Raw genomic sequence first — 24,034 nt, 5'->3', positions numbered from 1 at the left:
ATTTGTTATTGTCATGATTTAAATTTGAGTTGCACTTTATACTAATCTGATCTCTAGATTATGCTACCAATATTTGTTCTTAGGCATTGTTGAGTTGATTCTGATTCAGAGTAACCTCATGTGACAGAGCAAAACTACCCAACAAGTAAAAAGAGGAGGGAAAAAAAAGGATTCTCATACAATTTGATGAACTTGAATTACACCTATGGAAGCAGTAGCTCAAAAGAGGGAACAAGTCCTTATAGCAAGGATCATTCCCACCCCCTCCACACACAGAGTACACAGGGATGGGCAACTTGGACATTGGCTACCCAAAATGGGGGGTGGGGGGCTACTACAAAGGCAAGAAGTGACTGGCTTACAAGCTTTCAAGAGGGAACCTAGATCCCGAGAGCCTGCAGGAAGGTAGAATCTCCAGTGAGTAGTATTCAGTCTGTCTAGGCGGGGCTGATGCAATGAAATGCAGATGGGTCTCTTGTGATACAATAGTGAGTAATTGTTATCAGGACTGATTGTGAGGGTTGGAAATGTAAAGGTAGACGTTTTATAGCAAGGAGGGGAGTGATTAACTTTTTTAGGACCATCAAGGGAGAAGAGCAGAGACCGGGACCCTACCCAGAGAAGCAATGATGCCTGAAATGGAGCCAGAGATGATGACGTGGAGCGATGGAGCAGCTGGAGACTTTAGATCCAGAGAGGGAGAGCGACTATGTGCTGAAGACCTGGGGGGTACGGGGGAAGGATTGCAGGGTATACCCTTTGGTTGGTTGATGATGCATGGAGGGGATAGTAACCATGGCAATGAGACGATATGCGACAGAATGAATGTAAAACTAATGTTCTCCCATGTAAACTATCACATAATTCACAATAAAACATTTAAGAAAAAAAAAAAAAAAGGCAGTGGAATGGCATATTACAATAACTAAAAGGAAATAAAACTATTGACCAGCAATCTTTATCCAGAAAAAAAAACAAAAAACAAAAAAAAACTACCCAACAGTTTTCTTGGCTATAATCTTTACTAATGCTCTTGACTGCAAGGCCAGTTTGAACCTCAAGGTCAGCAGGTACAAGTTCACCAATTGCTCCTCAGAAACCCTATACAGGATAGCTGTAAGTCGAAACTGACTCGACAGCACTTTACAACAACAACAATCTTTACTACAGCACATCACCAGTTCTTGGTCCCATGGAGCCATTAAGTGGCTTCAAACTGCCAGCGTTTTGGCATTAACCAAGCATCTAACCATTTATAAAATCAGGGATCATTGGTATTGAGTGCTTAGATACTAAAACAAAAAATATATACAGTTACTAACTTTTTCTTTTTAAAAATCTAAAATTTCTGGAAGGCTCTTCTGAAGTAAAAATGAGACATGTAAGGGCCTTAAGGTCAGAAAGTTTTGGATTCTATCTCAGTTCTACCACTTCACTATATGCGTGGCCTTAAAGTTCATAGTCTCTATTTTCTCACTTGTGAGATGGAGAATGTTTCATAGTACTGTAGTAGAATGAGGAGGCCATTATTATTTATTATTATTTTTAATCTTCCTCTAGTCAGTTCTGATTATTGAGCCATCCAGGCTATGTCAAATGGGTACTCTCTGCACAATAAAAGGTCCTGGTTAGAATGACTGAAAACCTAGAACAAAACTCAAATTCTTAAAAAACAAAACTAAAAAGCAGGCTTACTGGATTGATAGAGACTGGACGAACCCATGAGATTACCACCCTAAAACACTCTTTTAACCTAAAACTAAAACCACCCAAATAGTAGATTATTCTATGAAATAAATAGTATCATCTGTGAGTACTGTGTCTATTAAACAATTAATGATGTGCCTTTTAAACAACTATATAACAGACAACATTTACCCAAAAGAAAAAATGAGAAGGCAGGAGTGGAAGGGAAGTCCGATCATTGGAAACAGAAAAAACAGAATGGAAAACAGGAATGCTAACACATTGTAAAAATTGTTAAAAGGGAATTTAACTCACTGTGTATAAATTTTCACTTAAAAAACGAGAAATATTGGGGGTGGGGAAAGAAGTAGCAAAATACATTAGGACACATCCATACAGTTAAATATTATCTAGTGATTATAAGAGAATAGCCCCTTTTCTTTGAATTGACATGGAAAGGCCTAGCTTTTAAATTCCATTTTTTAATAAATTATTTGAAGCCCCCTTGTATATTACCTTTTTTTAAAAAATGTTTATTTAAAAAAGTTTTTATTGTGAATTGAGTGATAGTTTACATGGCAGAACATTGGTTTCACATTGCAATGATTACAATCTCATCCGTGTATCATCATTCAACATCTATTTCCTCCATGTTTTTTTTTTTGTTTTTTTTTTGATGTACACAAAAACATATTCTTTCAGCCTGCCTCCTGGCCTCCAGCACACAGCCTTTCTCTTTCCATGAGTCTAGAGTCCTCAGATGCTCTCTCTTTCTCCATGTCCTTATCTATGCCTCCATCTCTGGCGTTGCTGCTTCTCTGGATAGGGTCCCACATTCCCCTCATGCTCTTTTCCCTTGATGATCCTAGGGTCCTCTGTTCCTGGACTGTAAGATTAACTACTCCCCCTCTTTTGTTACAAAACTTCAACCTTTACAGTTGTGACAGTCGCAAGTAGTCATGATGTTAGTCACTACTGAATCATAAAAATCTTATCCCCATCTCTTTTCACCAGACTTGTCTAGACTAGATGAAAACTATTCAGTGGGGATCTACCTTCCCCCGCACACTTTGAAACTAAACTCCCTCTTGAAAACTTATAAGCCAGTCACTTTGTGCCTTTACAGTTCCCGCATTTTAGGTAGCCAATGTCTAAGTTGCCTGTCCCTAACAACCCTGTATACAGAGGGGATAGCACTGATACTTGATGTGAAGACTCCTTCCCTCTCAGTTGGTATTTTGAGCTTGCATGTCTCTTTTTGCAAAAACAAATAAATTTAAATCAGGAAATCTATATATCTATGTCATTGCTTGTTTGAAATATATATATCATTATTTGTGCATAAATTGTCTAGAAGTATGTATAAAATACTGGTACGATTAGTTGTGTCTGGGCAGAGAAAACTTAGGGAATAATGGAGAGAGAAGGACTTACATTTTACTGCATACCGCACCCCTTTGTCCTAGGAGTTGGACTGACTCGGTGTCATACCACCACCCCTTTGTCCCATGTATATTATTACTTGTTTAGTAAAAAGAAAATTAACTATTAAAATAAAGTATAGACTGCTTTTAGAAAAAAAGACGTCATAAATTTTAGAGAAGAAGCAATAAATTTTATCCAAAATTTATAACCCTCCCCTCAGTTGCTCCTAAATCATAGTCTCTGGTCTGGCCAAGAATGGTCCCAAAGCTCTGTAGCACCTGCCTTTCTTTCTCATGAATAGAAATACTGAGCAAAAAGAAATGGCTAGGTTTTCACAAAAGTTACATGCTGGCCTCTAAATCACAACTGAAATAAAATTATTGGACTACAGACTAAAACAAAACTGGTCAGAGATTCTTACCAGATATTAGAAAGCCCTATATATATCTCTTCATTTTTTTGTCCAGACAATAGGGCAAAAAGAAGAGATAAAAGTATCTTATGCAACACCAACTTTCATAGCAGCATTATTTACAGCAGAACACCCATACTTGCAGATAGTACCCACTTGGCCTGGCTTCAATGACTGGATGATCAGGACTTGACTAGAGGAAGAAAGAAGAGTAAAAAAAGAGTAGTCTGCTACAATTTGGTGAACTTGACTGATGCTTATGGATGTAGTAGCTCAAAAGAAGGAACGAATCTTTACAATAAGGATCATTCCCACCCCCTTGCTACACAGGGTTGACAGAGATGGGAAACTTAGACATTGGCTACCCAAAATGGGGGTGGGGGAGCCTACAAAGGCAAGAAGTGACTGGCTTACAAGCTTTGAAGAGGAAGCCTAGTCCCAGAGGGTGTGGGGAAGATAGAATTCCCACTGATTGGTTTCCAATCTGTCTAGCTGGGGCTGGTCAAAGAAGATGGGGATAAGACTCTGTGGTTCAATAGTGAATAATTGCTATCAGGACTGACTGTGAGTGTTGCAAACGTAAAGGTAGATGTTTTGTAACAAAAAGAGGGGAGTGGTTGATTTTGCAGTCTAGGAGTGGAGGACCCTGGGACCATCAAGGGAGAAGAGCAGAATGTGGGACCATAACCTGAGAAGCAGTGATGCCAGAGATGGAGGCAGAGATAATAACATGGAGAGATGGAGTGGCGGGGGACTCTGGACTCAGGGAGGGAGAGGGACTGTGTGATGATGGCCAGGGGACAGGCTTGCAGGGTGTACCCTGTGATTGTTTGAATGATTATATATTCCTGAGTGCTTTGGTGTACATCCAAAACAAAACAAACAACCAAACAAAAACAGAGGGAATGGAAGCAAATGTTGTTGGAAAATGATGCATGGAGGGGATTGTAATCATGGCAATGAAACAAACTATGATAGATGAATGTAAAGCTGATGTTCTTCCATGTAAACTATCACTCAGTTCACAATAAAAACTTAAAAAAACAAAAGAAAACAAAAAAAGAGTATCTTAGGCAGATGACTTTTCTTATTCTTATTCACACAGCAAGTATTCCATACTGGGTACAAATTCATGCTTTACTCAAAAAAATACAAGTCCATATCATGCAGAACACAATCTTGTGAAGATGTCTCCGCCAAAGCATTATTGGCTACTAAGACCAATTGGTGTTTTCATTCTTTCTAGAGTTAGTAGTTGCACCATGCAAGCTGTGAAATAATGATTAACAAACAGCATCATTTGTTGACTGAAAAACATGAAAGACCAGGAAACAGGTTCTTTGAACACTAGACTCAGGGAAACTCTGATTAAATGCATGCTTTTCAGGTAAAAGGCTAATTTTTCTAAATCTTACAGCAATCCTCTTAATCTCATTCCAATTACTTGATTATCATTTTGAAGACTTCTATATGGGCACGTTTCACTATTTAATGGAAATAATTGGCTTTGGCCCAAACTTTAACTCTAGGTCAATAGTTGCAAAAAACACACTGGTCAGAGGACACAGCTTTATCACTGAAAAATATATTTCCACTACTATGACACAAAGTCGGTGCCTACCTAGCTGATCTGAGGTTACCACTTCCACATAGAGGTACAGGCTATTTTCATTTATTCCACAAGCAATTTGGATGTATAATGCCACCAGCACAACCTACATATACACTGACCAAAAAAAAAAAACACCTCTCATGAACACAGCTGAATGTGTGTGAAAGGCTTTCTTTCCTCTTTGACTCCTTTACCAAATGCTTAAAACTTGACTGTAAATTGCACATATGAGGCACAATGCCTTTCTTTTTAAAATTAAGAATAGTTGGATTGTGACACTCCTGCTAAATGTTTTATTGTTGGATATTTAACTTGTTGAAACTCAAGGTTCAGTGCTGAGTGAAAAAGGCATGCACAACCAAGTCACCAGCCTTCTCAAGCTATCCATCCACAAGGCATGCCTTGGCACCAAAAACCATGTAAGTAGTCTAGACTTTCATGCCAACAAACCAATGATTAAGAAGGATGATTAGAGTCTGAATGGAACCAAGGCACAGGCTTTCTGTCTTTTTGATGCTGACTCAAAAGCCACAAACACACACACTTTCCCAGCAATGGCTGGTTCATACCAATGGACTTCTGTTGCTTGGATTGCTCTCGTTCTTGGACTGTAGCCTTTGTCAGAAGTGGAGTAAGTCCGCGGGACTTAGTAGGTCTCATGTAGCCTTTTATTGGTTCTGATATTTTGTTTTTATCTTCCTTCTTTGCTCTGAGAGTTTCAGATATTTCTGTTCTTTCCAGAGGTGCCTCCTCCAAGACCTTATCTTTGGATTCTGGGAGGTGATGAACCTTGGGAGCAGTCACTGCTAACTTATCTACCACACCAGATGGAGTAGAATCAATTTTGCCACATAAGAAATCTGACCGGAAGTCTGGTGTTGCCAAGGAAACATATTCCAATTCTGTGAGTTTACAAGGCAGACTAATTTCTTTCAATTTATCCTTTTCAAGTTCTAGAGGCAAAAGACTTACATCTACTTCCTTATTCAAAGTCACTGGGTCCTTGGAATCTCTACATTCAACATTTTGGTACTCATAGAAACTGGGCTTTTGTGCTTTGTCTCCAAGTAAGTCAGGAATTTGAATTGGAGATGACCCTTCCTTGGTCTCTTTTTCTTTTTTCACTGATTCTAAGACTTTGACTTCTGGAAGGCTATGGACTTCTTCTGGTGCTCTAAGAAGAACATGACCTTTTGCTGGCTCTGTGCTTTTCTCTAATAAATGCGCAGATGCACCGCTTTGCACTGACTCAGGTTTTCCTAGCACATGCCCTCCTCCATCACTCCCTGCTTCAGTTTTCATAGGATCAGCAAGCTCACTTTTATTTTTACAATAGTGATCTCCATGGCTGTTAACGGTTTCTAGGGGTGCTGGAAAAACTAGAGCAACTCCTATGTTTGCAGAAGGCACAACAGCAGAGGGAGCCTTGGGTCTTTCTTGACCTGGGACTCCATCTTTGCTGCAGTTATCTACTACTAATAATTTGGAAATCTGGGCTGGGGTTACTTCTTGCCCACTTTCTGCCAAGGTATCTGGAAAGGAATCGCTTTCCTTTACTACTACTTGAAGAGCAGAAGTGGGCAGTTTTTTATAGGCTGCTGATTCCATACCCTCTACAGGGGTTAGCTTATTCATCATCTCTGGTGGTGTTATAGGGCAGGGAGATGTAATATTTCTATTTTCATCCACATACCCCAGTCCTTCAATTTTGTGGTCCCCTGTTGTTTCTATGGGAACATGCATTTTTGCTGCATCTATCTTATTCTCCAGAATGTTCTTCTTGGGAAAATTATTTTTAACCTTTTTACTTTTTCCATCATTCCTTTTATTTGGCTTGTCAGCCACTGCAGTGAGTCCTTTAGCTAAATCTGTCTTATTCTCCTCAGACAATATTAAAGGAACAATTTCAACCCCCTGGATTTGGTCTTGGCAGCTCACATCTGTCACTATGGCTGTTGGTTCAGTAACAGCACAACCCTTGACTGTCACTGTTTTGTTCTCCCACAAAGCCCCTAGCTCAGAAGAATTAGCCTCTACATTTCTACCTTTTTTGTCAACTAATGCCACTTGGGGTGTATCTGATGTATTTGAGAAAAAGGGATTATGCATTTTGGGGAAATCGAGTCCTAACTCCTTGCTTTTATGGGGACTACTACTACCAGCATCTCCATCTTTGTTTACAAAAGAGAAATCGAGAATTTCTGCCTTGCTCTCCATTCTAACAGGCTGTGTGGAATAACTATGTTTCAACTTTTTGTTCTTGCCTTCAATACTTCTCTTTTTAGATTTTTCAGAAATTCTGGGAGCTGCCTCAGTATCCATCCAAGGGCATCTTCCTTCCTTGTTTCTGTTACTGATACCCCTATCCATGGTCTCAGCACCTCTTTCTGCTCGATCACTAGAAGTCTGAGTCATGCCTGACTGATTTTGTAAAGGAATCAACGGCACCTTAGAGTTAGTCTCCTTCATAAGTTCCCCTATCACCCTTGCCTCAGTGTGTTCAACCACGGTTTCTGATGACTTTGAAGAATCCAGCCCCAGTGACTCACTCTTATCCCTAATAGTTATTCCTTCTGTTGTGAAGGCTGGTTCACTTGGCACAAGATTGGCTGTGCTGTCCTTCTGGCTATCCAAAGGAAAAGACAGTTCAGGCCTTGCTCTCACTTTCCCAGAATTTAATCTCACTTTCCCAGAGCTTCCTCTTCCTTTCCTGCTTTTACCATCACCTGCCATTCTCTTTAATGGGTCATTTCCCAGCTCAGGGATTTGACCTAACACCTTGTCCTGAAGCTGCTCAGAAACAAAGATGCTGCTCTCTTGCTTTTGCTTGGGAAAATCTTCTTTTTTCAGTTCTTTAACCTCTTCAGCTCCTTCAGGAAACTCTTTTTGTTTGGTACTCTGCAACTTAGTCATGTTTTCATCATTCCCTTCTTTCAGAGTATTTTCTAGTGTATTACTTGCTGTCAAAGTAGGTATCAAATTAGGCAGTTCTTTTTTTGTTGTGGGTGTTAAAACACTACCTGTAATCTCTTGGCTCGTAATAGAAGAGCTATCTTCTTTGAGTCTGCTTTCCAAAGAAGTTTCTACATGATGTGCAGGAACTTCAGAAAGGGGTTTCTTTGGATTGAGAGAGCTTATTCCATGGCTTTTATGTACAGGAGACTTCCACTGAGGTTTGCATTCATCTTGCTGCAGTGATTTCTTATCTTGTCTCTGTGGTACTGACTTGTCAACTTTGATCTCAGATTCTATTACCAACCTAGGCTTAGAATTAACTTCAGTTTTTGGGAGTTCTTCTGAAGGATAAAAAGGAACTCTAAGCTTCTCTGCAACAAAGTTCTCAGCTACTAGTTTGACTGCTCTAGAATCAACTAAACATTCCTTTTTCAAGTGTTCTCTAGATAAAGGTTCATACTCTGTGCTCATGGTAGTAGGTTGGCTGGGGAGAATACCGGATTTTTTTGAGTCAGCTGCAAAAGAATGGCTTTTAGGTTCAACTGCACTGTCATCATCCCAAAATCCCCCTGCACGAGGTTGAGAATATCTTTTTTGCTTTGGCTTCTTCTTTTTTTTCTTCATCATCACTGGTGTGCTTTCTATATCCCAAGTCTCCCTGCCAACATCACTCTGTGGTTCGAGGAAGTCAACATGACTAGTTTTCCTCTGGTTCCCAGGCTCGCCACAGGAAGACAAACCAGAGACCCAATCCAACTCAGACAAAGAGCAGGGCCCCAGCTTGGGATCAAATGTCTTCCATGGAGGACAGCCTCCCAGCAGCTCAGGAGGGACCCTGGCAGGCTTGGGCCGAACTGACCTGCGGTCACTGGGTCTGCAAACTTGTTTGGCTTGTGTGGTATGGGTACCTGCAATATACGAAGCTGGCAAAAATTCCAAACAAAATATTCCTTGTTACCGTTTCTTTAAAAAAAACAACAATAGATCAATTTAGAGACTCATTTAGTCTATTTTCACCATTCCACATACTAATTTGTTCAGAAAAAGTCACTCCCTTCTGCAACTAAAAATTATTCACTCTTAATTAAGATAAGCAAATATTTATTACAGATCATAGAGCTCATCATCTTAAAGATTTTTTTTTTTTTTCAAACATGACTACAAAATATTTAATCAAATGGAAGGAATGAAATTCAAACTGAAGTCTTCTTTTATCTCCACATAAGAACTTATTGTCTATAAATCTTATCTGGTATTTATGTCTGCTATTATTTTTAATAGGTATATAAGTCCCAATTCTGCAACAAGATGGTAAATCTTTAGAGGCTGTCTTGCAAGTCTTTATAATCCAGTAAACCTAAGTGCTTGAGACAAAAGAACATGCCCTCTTTGTGGTGATGTTTATTAACTGACTGAATAAATTACACATGATTTTGGTACAGGATTTCTAATTTGAAGACTCTGTCACCAACATTATATTAAATACTTGACAACTAATCAAATCAATTCTTGGAAGGAGACCAGAAGGGCAGACTTATTCTACTTCTCTTCTTCTTTTCTTCCCCATCCCCCAATACACACACGAGCAAGCACACACATATACACAATACTGAATTAGTATTTTCAGCAAAGAAAAATAAAAAGTTCTCATCATCCCAGATCACCAGAGAATCCCACTTGGAAAGACAAGTATTTTACATTTCAAAATTCTGTTCATAAATGCACTTTCTAGAAAAAATAATATATACATTATTAAATAGGTTAGCTAAAGAACTGCATCAATTAGGATGAACATTCCTGGAATAGATTTTACTAAGTTATCTATTCCCACTCTCCTTCCCCCCTGTGCCCCAAGTAAGTTAATGCTCGAGCCAGTAAACTGATTTCAAAGAACATGAAAATATTTAAATAGTATCTTTAGTTTCTTGTCTTACCCCTCCAAAGTCTTCAAGTCAGTTACTGTTTCTCTCAAGAACTTTCAAGGCCATAGCACCCTGCAGTATTTATAACACTTATTGGAGTCCAGTGTGATGCTGTGGACTAATGTGCTGAACTGCAAAATTGGTTTGAACCACAAGGTTGCTGGTTCAAGCTCACCAGCTGCTCCTTGGAAACCCTATACAGGGTCGCTCTGAGTTAGAAACAACTTAACAGCACTTCACAACAACAACATTTAGCAATTAATCAGCAGCTATTTGGAACCCTCTCTTAAACTATTTTATTCAATTATTATGTAAATCTTTGATTTCAGCATTTATACCTGAGAATTTCTCTTTCCATAAAGATTATAACAATCTAAGGGCAAGAATCAGGGCTTAAATAAATACCTATGAGCTTTAGTGTGGTGTATTTTGCACACAATAAACATTCTACAAATTTCTATTGCTATATTGAGGGTCACTAAAATAATACTTTAAAAAGCAAATGTTTATTTAGCTCCTATTAGAAGCTAGACAGTGTGTAAAGCACTACAGATTATAAGAGAAAACAGTCAGGCCCCTGCCCTCAAGGAGTTCACATTATAATCAGACACAGAAAAGTAAATAAAGAATCCTAAAGTTAAATAATCATACACTTACATGTTTATCAAAAGCAGGCATTCATTACGTTCATAGACTAACAGAACTATAGGTTGAAAATTACCTTAGTGCAGGGCTAGCTTTAATATATCAATGAATTATCTGGGGGTTCTTAGTAAAATACAGTTTATGATTCAGAAGGTCTGAGGTGGATTCTGAAATGCCTAAGATTCTGCATTTCTAACAGGCTCCCAAGAATATGCATATGTTGTTGGGTCATAGAATGCACTATAACTAGAAAAAATTTAGAGAACAATCTGACCAATATGAGTAAACTGATACTGCACAGGGCAGAATAGCAAACAATTAAACCAGACAAAAATTCAGTGTCTGGAGTTGATCTAGTGGTAATTCAAAAATATGCAATAAGTAGACTTACCTGTCAGAAATGACTTCATGGCATACCTCTGACTACCACCATCATTCAGAGACAATGTCAACTACCATCAATCACTGTTCCAGTTTTAACTGTTTTGAAGTTCATTGTGTTTTCCTAACTTACCTGAGGTCTCTGAAGAAAGTTCATTAGGTTGACTACTGAATTGTTTCTTTGGTTCTATTTTCTCTAACGCAGAATCCTCAGCTGTTGGCAAGTTGTACTTCTGGTCCATGGCTGTGAATAGTAAATAGTAAAAGTAAAAAACCACACAAGTTTCAGAAAATAACTATTTCTGAAACTTTCTCTGCATTTGCCAGAAAATGGAGACAGAATTCGATTTCTGAAGAATTCTGTTAAAATGGACAATAGCAAAATGGAGCAATAGTTGTGGAGCTGGGGATGTTTTTTTACTTTGTCTTAAAGGTGTGAAAAGTAATAGATGCTTGTAATGTTGGTGCGAATGATTCAGTGTTAGGCTCTAATACGAAAAGGCCTTAATTAGGAGTAGGGGCAATTAGATTATAGTAACAGGAGGGAAGACATAGAGTCCATGGTACAATACAACTTGAGTAAATGAGTTAGAGTTTGTGGGTGTTTTCTTCTATCGCTTTAAATATCTGTAAATGACATAAATAAGATCAGCAGAAAATAGAGACAGAGGTTCAAGAAGATAGAGGTGAGACACAGTTGTATAAAGGAGTGGGTCTATGAATAGACTTCAGTGTGTATCTGCCTTTATTTACCTGGAGCGATGTTTGCTCATTATCCTTCTGGAGACTATACTTTGAGAAACAGAAATACTGAAAGCAAGTATAAAGTCATACCTGGTGAAATCATGGAAGTAGGTGCAGTTGGCTGCCCTTCATCCTGAAGAAATTCTAACTGGGAATCTTTAGTTATTTCTTTCTGTGTCCGTGCATGTTCTATGTCCTGGACTACAGCTGGTGCCACGTCTGCTTTTGAGGGTAGTGTGATATCTTTGGTTTGAATCATGCCATTGGCCTGGGTTTCGCCAGTTCCAGAGGTCACGGCCACATCCTTAGACAGAGTTACCTCTGTTTTTGGAGGCAGAGGCATGTCCTTGACCAGGGCTACCTCTTCTGGGAGTAAAGCCACATCGTTGATTGGGGTTACCTCTGTTACTGGGGATGAAGTCACATCGTTGATTGGGATCACCTCTGTTTCTAGGGATGAAGCCACTTCCTTGATTGGGGTCACCTCTGTTTCTAGGGATGAAGCCACTTCCTTGAGTGGGGTCACCTCTGTTTCTGGGGATGAAGCCACTTCCTTGACTGAGGTCACCTCTGTTTCTAGGGATGGAGCCACTTCCTTGATTGGGGTCACCTCTGTTTCTGGGGATGAAGTCACTTCCTTGACTGGGGTCACCTCTGTTTCTGGGGATGAAGCCACTTCCTTGACTGGGGTCACCTCTGTTTCTAGGGATGAAGCCACTTCCTTGATTGGGGTCACCTCTGTTTCTGGGGATGGAGTTACAACCTTGACTGAGGCTATCTCTGCTTGTGGAAGCAAAGTTGCATCCTCGACCAAGGCAGCCATCTCTGCTTCTGGGGCTGGAGTCACATCCTTGGTTTCTGAGGGCAGCGCAACAGCCCTGGTGAGAGCCATCTCTGTTCCAGGGGAAAGGGACACCTCCTTGCCTGGACATATTTCTGTCGATGCTAAACTGTCCTTTGCCAGTGCCATCTCTATTTCTGAGAGTGAAACCACACCCTCAGCTGAGGTCAAATCCATTTTATTAGGCGGTACAATCTCATTTTCTTTAAATAGTGTGAAATCCTTGGCCAAGGCTACCTCTGCTTCTGAAGATAATACTGTGTCCTTATGCAAAGATACATTTGTTTCTGTGGACAGTGTAACATCCTTGTCTGGGTCCACTTCTGTTTCTTTGGGTAGCAGCATGCCCTTGACTATAGCCAAATCTGATTCAATGAATGGGTTCATGTCCTTGGTCAGTGTCACATCTGATTCAGTGGATGGTTCCATGTCTTGACTCAATGCCATCTCTGTTTCTGTAGGTGGTGTTACTTCTAATACTTTTGTGACTGCACTCTCTTTTGTTGATGTAATTTCTATGTCCTTCTCTGGATCTAAGGAAAATTAAGTTAGAAATTTAGAACCCATCGGTGTCTACTGCAAACTCTGTATTCAAGGCTTGCTTTCTCAGTCACGGTGGTATCTCACTTCTGTGACCATTACACCCTACACATAACTAAGAAGCTGTCCAATTAATTAGTTCCTGCCTACTGTTAGACAGTTCTAGCACCCAGAAGAATAGTATACTAGGAGAATACAAACAGTAGGGAGGAAAAGTAAAGGAGAGGGAAAACACAAGTTTTAAAAAGCAAAAACAAAACAAAACAAAAAACAAGTATACAATTAACATTAGAGAGGGAACTTTGTGAGGCAGATGGCCAGTAATCCTTATTATATAAAAGAAAAATACCAAAGTTTTAAATCTGCACTGAGTTAAAGGATGTACTTTGCTGACTGACCCCAAGTTTTGTAACTCAATTATCATTTCTTCAGCTGTGACAGCAGTAATTTTTTTGCTGTTGGTTATCATTGAGTCAATTCCATCTTACGGATACCCTACAGAGCAGAACTACTCCATAGGGTTTTCTTGGCTATAATCTTGAAGCAGATCACCAGACCTTTCTTCGGCAGCATTGCTCATACATCTCAACCACCATCATTTAGGTTCATAGTTAAGTGCAAACCATGTGCACCACCTAAGGACCTGATATCAGTCTTATAAGCCTAAAAACATTTGTCACAGTTCTATAAGTGTTACCTTTATGTGGTGTAAACTGCTATAAATAAAATGTATCTGGCGATTTAGATTATCAATACTACAATCATTAACTTGTTGTTGTTAAGTGCCATGGAGTCGGTTCTGACTCATAGTGACCCTGCACAGGGTTTCTGAGGCTGTAAATCTTTACGGGAACAAAACGCCTCATCTTTCTCCCGCGGAACCGCTGGTAGTTTAGAACTGCTGACTTTGTGGTTCACAGCCCGATTCGTAACCACTACGCTACCAGAGCTCCTTACAATCATTAACTGGTAAGGGATAATTCTAACCATTCACCTTCTGTGGGCTGCAGAGGTTGTTTAACAGACTCTGGGGAAATGAAGGATGCTGAGTATGCAGAGTTTGGAGCTTCCATAGACCACCCCAAATGGACATCACCCGTTGCTGAAGCAAATGCGTCAAAGTGAGGCATACCTAAAATTGAAACACAAAGATTTTCCTGACTCTTGGCCAATTCTAAGGAAAAAAGGTATTTGATATTTAGAATCAGCAGTATATAATGCCATGAAAACAGACCAAGACTAATGAAATTCAAAACAAGAAATTCTTGAAAACCTGCTGAAATTCTTCAGATTTTGGCTAGATATTTAATTGACAATATAGTTACTATAATCTTGTAGAACCATTAATAAGCAATTACTGGCAACATTTACTAGCTGCATTCTAGATTATATTCCAAAGATTTAAAATACCTAAGATTGAGCTTTGGGTTCCAACAGCACAACCTACATAATATAGTATACAGCACAGAACTGTTAGCATTAATTTTTTTATGACATTAACACCTCCCTTTTCAGTATTAAGAGATAATCTTCTGGAAATTTTCTATATATTAATAAGAACAAGAAAGGTATAAAAGTATTATCATTATGATGTCATGTGCCAAAAAAATAGGGGATTTAAAAGTACCTGGTCCCTGTTAGTGAGCTGAAAACTAGAGTCAAACTATATCAGGAAAATAAATGGATATCAACAGTTAACCTATTTAATATTCTTTTTTTCTCAAGAGATCTTCAGTCCAGAGAAAAGCATCAATGAAACATCATTCATTATGATATAATGATTATAATTTAAAACACATTAAGTTATATAATTTAAACTACAAGAGAGCACGGTAGTTCCATACAATAAGTGCTGGACTGTGACTACAACGTTCACAGTTTGAGCCTACCAGTTGCTCCGCTGGAGAAAGATGAGGTTTTCTGCTCCCTCAAAGATTTAAAGCCTTGGAAATCCTATACAAGGCTGCTATGAACTGGTACTGACTTGCAGCACTTAACAACAACAACATAAACTATAAACATACATAGTTTGAACTGGGACTTGTTGATAGGTACCCTGACCACATTCATGTTAAAAGTAACATTTACCTCTAAGAGTGAGGACGCTCAGTGCTTTAACATAACTTTATTTAATCACTGTCACGAACTTTAAGGTAGGCATTAATGCTGGTCCCATTTTATAGACAGAGCAATCAAGTTAGGAAGATTAGTAATTTGCCCAAGGCCATGAGCCAGCAAAATGTGAAGATAAACTTGGGCCCTAGATTATAGAACTGTAAGTCTTTTGAGAAAAAAATTGAGAAATTCTTGAGCTGCCCAATTGCACTTGTCAAAATCAGAACCCCTACACAATTTTGCCTAGTGCTTAACTTCAAAGATGATAGGTGAAGGGCCACTTTGGTCATTTGGAGTTAGAGAATAAACCAAGTGGGAGAAAACATACCATAAATGCCTTTCAACAGTGATCTCACACAATATTTGTCATTTTCTGATCAACTAATTTCACTAAGCACAAACAAAATGAACTCAGCACAGAAATGTATGTGGAACAAAGAAACCAATGGATGAACCTGGAGGACATTATGCTGAGTAAAATTAGTCAATCACAAAAAGGACAAATACGGCATGAAACCACTGTTGTAAAAAGCTAAGAAGAGAGTTTCCTGATAAAAGAAACATTTTGTGATGGTTAGGGGGTGGGAGAGAAAATTAATTATGGGCTAGAGGGTAATGGGGCAGGCAATATCCAACAAGAGGGAGGTTGGCAGAGGAAAGATGACGGTAGTAGGAGACACTTGGAGGAAAGCAAGAGTTAAATACTGTTCTTTCTGGCGGTACACGAAGGAGATTGCAAGCATTGTAACGAAGCAAAGTGTATGAGTTGTTGAAAAGTCCAACTGATGATCTGCTCTGTAAACCTTCACTCAATTGACAATAAAAAATTTAGATAAACAAACAATAAATGTCTTTAAGAGGATCATTTTGTTCCACAAATGCTGAGGCATTGGTTGTGCCACTAGGAAGAAAGAGAAAGTCTGCCAAGCCATCATCATAGTGCATCTTAAAAGAATCTGGAATAAAGAAATAATCCAAAACTCATTCTCAATGAATGTAAAAAGATTAGCGTTCTTTATTACCCTATGTTGACTATCAGTACTATGTGAGTACAAAGGTAGAGAATCAGTTAACACTCACCAATTCATTAGTAATGAAATATTAACATACAATCTCTATTCTAGGAGCACATGGCTCGTAGGATACAAACTGTGAAACACAGGGTCAGTAGTATAAGCCCACTAGCTGCAGTGCAGGAGAGCAAGACTTTCTGCTTCTGTAAAGATTTACAGCCTCAGAAATCCTATACAAGGGCACTATGAGTCAGGACCGACTCCATGGCAGCACACCACCACCACCACCACCACCACCACCACCACCCTTTAAGTACTTCAACATATTCGATTCATTTGCATAAATCCTCCCTGGTCATGAGACAGTTTCTTCCCAAGATCCAGAGAAAGCTATACCACACTATTTTAGTAGTAAGGGTTTTGAAGATTAGGGAAGCTGCCATATTGAGGAGTGTGAATAAGTAGAAAGCAAAATTAAGAAACTGTTAGGGAGGGAGGAGACCTCAGCATCCCTTCTTCAGAACAGCAGGGGAGCTTGAATAGAAGAGAAAAAACAAACATTAATTCTCTCTAGTTCTACAAGGTTTGGGATAGCTGTTGCTTGTTCTGTCTTTCACACTTCTCTGGAGGAAAAGAGGATGCTTAAAGCATCAAGAAGAAGGGGTGTATGATTTACACATTAGGATGTGAGACTGAGTGATTTCTATAAAATTTGGTTATTTATTAATTTAGTTTTTATTGGGTGCCTATCACATGACTGATCCTGTGAACTCTTTATCCAGATGTTCAAGGTCAGGTTTGGGAACACCTAATAGAGGGATGTTTTGTTGTTATTCATAGGACTTTCAATGGTCCACCTCTCCTTCTTCTTAGTTTGTCTTAATGCAGAAGCTCCACTGAAATCTATTCACCATGGAGACCCTGCTGGTATTCAAAATGTCTGTGGCATAGCTGCCAGCATCACAAAAATCACCATAGTAGAACTGATTAATAACATCACGGTAAACAGAGAAAAGATTGAAGCTGCCAAAGACTTCATTTTCTTTGGCTCTGCAATCAATGTTCACCAACTAAGGTGAGCCAGATCCAACCCATGGTAACTTCAATTGTCTCATATGCAGCATGTGAAAGCTGGATAGTGAATAAGGAAGATGGTAAAAGAATTGATGCATTTGAATACGGTGTTGGCAAAGAATATTGAAAGTACTATGGACTGCTAGAAGAACAAACAGTCTTAAAGGGAGTACTGCCAGAATGCTCCTTAGAAGCATGGATGGTGAGACTTCATCTCTTGTACTCTGGACATATTGACCAGTCCTTGGTGAAGGACATCATGCCAGGGTCAATGTAAAAAAAAAAAGGAAGACCCTCAATGAGATGGACTGACACAGCTCAAACTAACAATGGTGAGCACGGTGCAGGACTGGTCAGCGTTTTGTTCTGTTGTGCATAGGGTCACTATGAGTCAGAGCTGATTTGACAGTACCTAACAGTGAATAAGGAAGATCGTAGAAGAATTGATGCCTTTGAATTATGGTGTTGGAGGAGAATACTGAAAGTGCCATGGGCTGCCAAAAGAACCAATAGATCTGTTTTGGAAGAAGTGCAGCCAGAGTGCTCCTTGGAGGCCAGGATGGCCAAGCTTCGTCTCTCATACTTTGGATATATTGTCAGGAGGGAACAGTCGCTGGAGAAGGATATCATATTTGGTAAGATGGAGGGTCAGAAAAAAAGAGGAAGACCCCCAACAAGATGGATTGGCCAGGTGACAGCATTGATGGACTCAAGTGTGGCAGGGGTAGTGAGGTTGGCCCAGGATTGGACATTGTTTCGTTCTGCTATGCATGGGGTCGCTATGAATCTGTTCCGACTCGATGGCACCTGACAACAACAACAACTGTAAAGCCATTTGAACTGCAAGGCCGGAGGTTCAAGTTCACTAGCCACTCCTTGGAATCCCTCTACAAGGTCTCTATGAGTCAGAACCAACACAACGGCACTTAAGAAGAATAAGAGAGGGCTACATTTTTGTCCAAGTCAATTCCATGACAAATATTTAGGCTGAGAACTGAAGAACTGGGTGGTTATAGTCAAGGGGTCAAACTTCTCAACAATGTATTCCCTCCCTTGGTGATCTCATTCAATCTCATAGTTTAAAATTCCATTTATAGTTTGTTGTTGTTAAGTGCTATCAAATAGGTTTTGACTCAAAGCAACTCTGTATAGGGTTTCTGAGGACTGGCTGTTGGGTTTGAACTACCTACCTTGCTGTCAGTACTTCAGTGCTTATCCTACAGTGCCATACCAGGACTCCTATCCATAGATTGTTGTTGTTTGTGAAATATAAGATGTAAATGGAGAACCACAGGTAGGAGGTAGGATAAATGTTTGCAGGGAGGGGATTGTAATCACAGAGATGAAACAAATTGCAGAATGTAAAGCTGATGAACTTGTCTATAAACCTTCACTCAATTCACAATGAAAAGTTGAATAAAAAAGTTTTTGGAAAAATGGAATGAAAAGATAATGGAATTTTTCATGAATGTTTTGAACCCTCTTTACATATATTTGCCTCCAGCATTCTGAATGAAAACAAATAATTTTCTGTTGTTTTTGAAAAATCATGCAATTTTATACTACATTTCACAAAAGCAAAGAAGACATTTAAAAAGTTGAAGAAGAAGAAGAAGAAAAAAAAAGGGTGGAGATGGCTTTATAAAGGCACAAGGAGTCCTGGTGTGGTGCTCTAAGCACTCAACCATAAGGTCAGTTTGAACCATAAAGTCAGCAGTTTAAACTCATCAGCTGCTCCTTGGAAACCCTACTTGACAGCACTTAACAACAACAACAACAACAACAACAAAGGCACAATGTGGCTAGCTTACAGGTTTTCATTAGTGGGCTTAGTTTCAGAATGAGGGGGGTAAGGTAGAATCCCCAATGAATAGTTTTCTTCTTCTCTAGATGGATCTGGTGAAAGCAGCTCACCTGCTTGGTGGTGATAGGATTTTATGATTCAATTGTGAGAAACTGTTAGCAGGATTAACTGTGATTGCCACAGGTACAACTGTAGAAGATGTGCAACTAAAATGGGGAAGTAAATTTTTCATTTCAGGAACAGATGACCCCATGACCATCAAGAAAGAACAGCATGAGTGGGGCATGAGATCCTACCTAGAAAAGTGACAAGAGCAGAGACAGAGACAGAGTGACAGAGGTTACAGCATGGAGAAACAGAGCAACTGTGGGCTCTAGGCCCATGGACTGAGTAAGGATGTTGCCTGCGGGCAGGAGACTGGCTTGCAGAATATGCCCTTAGGACATTTAAATGAACATATTTTTTGTTTTGTTTGCATACATCAAATATTTTCGCTTCATTCATTTGTGAAATATAAGATGTAAAAGGGAAGCCACAGGGAGGAAGTAGAATTAACTGTTGTTGCAGGGAGGGCATTTTAGTCACTGAGATGAAACAAAGCGTGTAACTTGTTGAATGCACAGCTGATGATCTTGTCCATTAACCTTCGCTCAATTTACCATTGAGGGGGGAAAAAAAAAGACAGTGAGATATGGGCCTGAGGGCATAGGACGATATTCTTGGGGGACAACAAGGTCAATTGGCACAATGCAGTCCACAAAAGACTGTGTTCTACATCCTGCTTTGGTGAGTGGTGACTGGGGTATTAAAAAGCTTGTGAGTAGCTATCTGATGCAGCTACTGGTCTCTTCATATCTGGAGCAAAGCACAAAGGAAAAAAAAAGAAGACACATGGAAATAATTCATCCAACAGCTAGAACATCAGCCTCCACAACCCAAAGACCAGAACTAGATAGTGCCTGGCTACCACTAGTGGAGTCCTAGTGTGGTGCTGTGGGTTAATGCACTGGACTGCAAAGTTGGTTTGATCCACAAAGTCGGCGGTTCAAACTCACCCTCGGATACCCTATACGGGGTCGGTATGGGTTGGAACCGACCCAACAGCATTTAACGACAACAATCACTACTGACTGCTCTGAAAGGTTATCATATTAAAAAGTCCTATGTAGAGTGAGAGAAAAATGCAAAACAAAACTCAAAATCATGAGATCAGTCTTACTGGTTAGCTAAAGCCTGGTGAAACCCCTCAAAATATGGCCTTTAGTTACCTTTAGGTCTAGAAATGAACTCATCGCCGTGGCTCAATTTTTAGCCAACCAATGGAAAGGTCTATAAGGGAACACTACCATTTGAGATCAAAAGGGCAACATTTACTCAAGGACAAAGTTCAGAAGGGTTAGGAAAGGAAATAGGAAACACAGAGAAGAGGAATAAATGATGTTACATTGTGGAGATCGCAATCAATGACATGAAACAAAGTATGTATGAATTGTTGAATGTAAAATCGATGATCTCCTCAGTAAACCTTCACCCAATTCACAAATTAAACAAAAAAGACAATATGCTATAGTATAAGGATAAATATATACCTCAATGAAATAGAAATTATTTAAAGTCAAGAAATATAGCCATGTGTCTAACTAAGGTCAATGAATTTTGGATTAAAGTGCCAAGATCATTCAACAGAGAAAGAATAGTATTTTCAACAAATGTGGCTGGAACAACTAGATATCCACATGCAAAAGAATGAAAGTGGACCCCTACACATGATATGTTGTTGTTGTTGTCAGGCGCCATTGAGTGGGAACCGATATATCACATGTAAAAAGCAACTCAAAAATGGATGAAAGACTTAACTGTAAGAGCTTAAACTATAAAACTTTAAAAAGAAAAGAGAGAGATAAATCCTTATGAGCTCAGACATCTCAATGGATTGCAAAATATAACACCAATAGTACAAGCAACAAAAGAAAAAAAGTAGACAAACTGGACTTAATCAAAATTAAAAACTTTTGAGCTTCATAGGACACTATCAACAAAAGGAAGAGACAATGGACACAACAGGAGCTAATATCCATAATTTGCAAATCATAAATCTGATAAGGAGTCCTGGGGTATGTAGGCACTGTAGGATAAAAGCATTGGACTGTGAAGTGCAAGGTTGGCGGTTCAAACCCACCAGCTGGATCCTTGGAAACCCTAGACAGGGTCACTATGAGTTGGAATTGACTAGACAGCATTTAATCCAACAACAACATATCAGATAATATCCAGAATATACTGAGAACGCCTATAGCTTAACAATAAAACAAATAATACAATTAAAAAGTGGGCAAAAGATCTGAATAGACATTCTCCAAAGAAAAAATATAAATGGGCAATAAATAAATGAAAAGATATTCAATATCAGTAGTCACCAGTAGAATCAAAACCTCAGATAAATTCACCCACTAGCATCAAAGAGTTATATACTAGCAAGTGTTAGGAAGGATATGGAGAAACTGAAACACATACACTAATTGGTGGGAATTTAAAAGGGTGCATTTACTTTGGAAAACAATTTGGCAGTTCCTCAAATTATTAATACAGAGTTAGCATATGACCCAGCATTTCTAATCCTAGATATATACACAAGATAAATCAAAGTATATGTCCTCTCTAAAAAAATGTTCATATTATTATTAGTCATGTAGCCCAAAAACTGATGGATAAACAAATTGTAGTGTATCTAGCTATATAATGGGATATTATTCAACTATAGAAAGGAATGGAGTACTAATACATGTTACAATATAAGCTTTGAATTATTATGCTACATGAAAAAGAAAAACAAGACCACATGTTGTATGACTACATTTATGTGACATGCCCAAACTATGCAAATTTATAGAGCCAGAGAGCATATTGTTGTTAATTGCCATTGAGTCAGTTCTGACTCATAGCGACCTTGTATAGGGTTTTCTAAGGAGCGGCTGGTGGGCTAGAATCACAACCTTGTAGTTAGCAGTCTAGTGCTTAACCTATAGTGGTTGGGGAAGATCGGGTGATAAGTAAAGGGTACATAAAGAGTTCCTATTTTAGGATATTAAAATGTACTAAAATTGACTATGGTGATGATTGCATAAGTCTTGTGAATAGAATATTCATCCATTGAATTCTCCAATTAAAATAAATGAACTATATATGGTAGATGAATTATAGCTCAATAAAGCTGCTTTTAACCAATTACCATAGATCTAGACACAAGAATAATTGAAGACTAGTAGCTCTGGTAGCGTAGTGGTTACGAATTGGGCTGTGAACTGCAAGGTCACCGGTTTGAAACTACCAGCTGTTCCGCGGGAGAAAGATGAGGCATTCTGCTCCCGTAAAGATTTACAGCCTCGGAAACCCTGTACAGAGTCACTATGAGTCGGAAACGACTCCACGGCACTTAACAACAAGTATAAAACATTACATGTGAAACCAATCACAAGCATTCTATACATTTATATGGCAATAAAAAAAGTCACATATAAGTGGAAACAAGTAACTTCTGCTCTCAACCTGGCATGGAAGTAGTTATGCTACTGCTTTGGGAATTCCTTAGACCCTTTACACAAACCAACTACACTCTACAAAGAGTTGGCTACAGGTGAAAGGCACTCTGGATCTTCTTACTCCGTATCAGCTTACAATAATGTTAATTATCAAATAATAAACTTTACCTAAGTGTACAATTTGATGAATTTTGACAGCCATGTGTGGTGTTATAGGGTAAGTACTAGACTGCAAGGTTGGTTTGAACTGCAAGAACAGCAGTTCAAATATACTAGCCACTCTTCGGGGACCCTATATATAGGGTTGCTATGAGTTGGAACCAACTCAACAGCATGAAACAACAACAACATATACACATGAGGGAGCACAATGGCTCTATATGGTAAGCACTGGACTGTGAACCACAAGGCTAGTGGTTTAAGTCCACCAGCTGCTCTGCAGGAGAAAGATGAGGTTTACTGTTTCTGTAAAGATTTACAGCTTTGGAAATCTATACAGGGTTGCTATGAGTCAGAATGACAACAACAACATATACACATGAAACCACAATCACAATCAGCAATACAGAAAATTCCCATGATCCCTATAAGATTATTCATTCAATTAATTCCTCCCATTGCCTCCAGCCCCAGGCAACTACAGATCTAATTTTGGTCTATACATATTAGTTTAGATTTTATACAAATGGATGCCTTGGAATATGTTATTCTTTATGTCTGGCTGCTTTCACTCAACATGATTTTGAAATTTCTCCATGTGGTTGTGTTTATCAGTAGTTCATTCCTCCTCCCCCACCTTTCTTTTTTTTTGCTAAGTTGTATTCCACTGTAGGGTTATATCACTCTTTCCTTAAGTCATTCGCCAGTTGATGAACATTTGTGTTGTTCCAATTTGGATTATTCCATTCAAGTACAAATCTTAATATGGATATAAGTTTGCATTTCTTTTAGGAAATATCTAGAAGTGCAATAGCTGGTCCATATGATAAGGGTATGTTTTACCCTTTGCCTCTTTCTTAAAGTGATGTAAGTAAAGTCTTCCTGCTCCTACTATGCCCACCAGGATTTCTATCTGGTTTTTAACTTCTAAAAATCACGTATATTTCATTTCTTAATAGGATGTTGTTGTTGTTAAGTGCTGTCAGGTTGGTTCCGACTCATAGCGACCCTGTATAGGGTTCCAAGGAGCGGGTGGTGGGTTTGAACTGTTAATCTTGTAGTTCATGGTCCAGTGCTGATTCTACAGTGCTAGGGGGAAAAAAAAAATCAGGAATTGAAATAAGATACCTCAAATTCAAATTCCAGTTCTGTCATATATAAATTCCA

At 39.0% G+C, this 24,034-nt stretch overlaps 1 protein-coding gene across 1 annotated transcript in view; it reads right to left on the bottom strand.

Annotated features, from left to right (window-relative positions):
• The window catches only part of MAP4 (microtubule-associated protein 4), a 168,236-nt gene that overhangs the window by 49,429 nt on the left and 94,773 nt on the right, over positions 1-24,034 (bottom strand). Inside the window, 4 exon segments of the mRNA XM_006868836.1 lie at positions 11,172-11,271; positions 11,850-13,156; positions 14,158-14,295; positions 16,121-16,234. Of these exon segments, the coding sequence (XP_006868898.1) occupies positions 11,172-11,271; positions 11,850-13,156; positions 14,158-14,295; positions 16,121-16,234 (1,659 nt within the window).

This window comes from Chrysochloris asiatica, unplaced genomic scaffold, assembly GCF_000296735.1.
Source record: "Chrysochloris asiatica unplaced genomic scaffold, ChrAsi1.0 scaffold00124, whole genome shotgun sequence".
Classification (NCBI taxonomy): domain Eukaryota; kingdom Metazoa; phylum Chordata; class Mammalia; order Afrosoricida; family Chrysochloridae; genus Chrysochloris; species Chrysochloris asiatica.
Note: the sequence above shows the minus strand (reverse complement) of the source record. Positions and strands in the feature narration are given on the sequence as shown.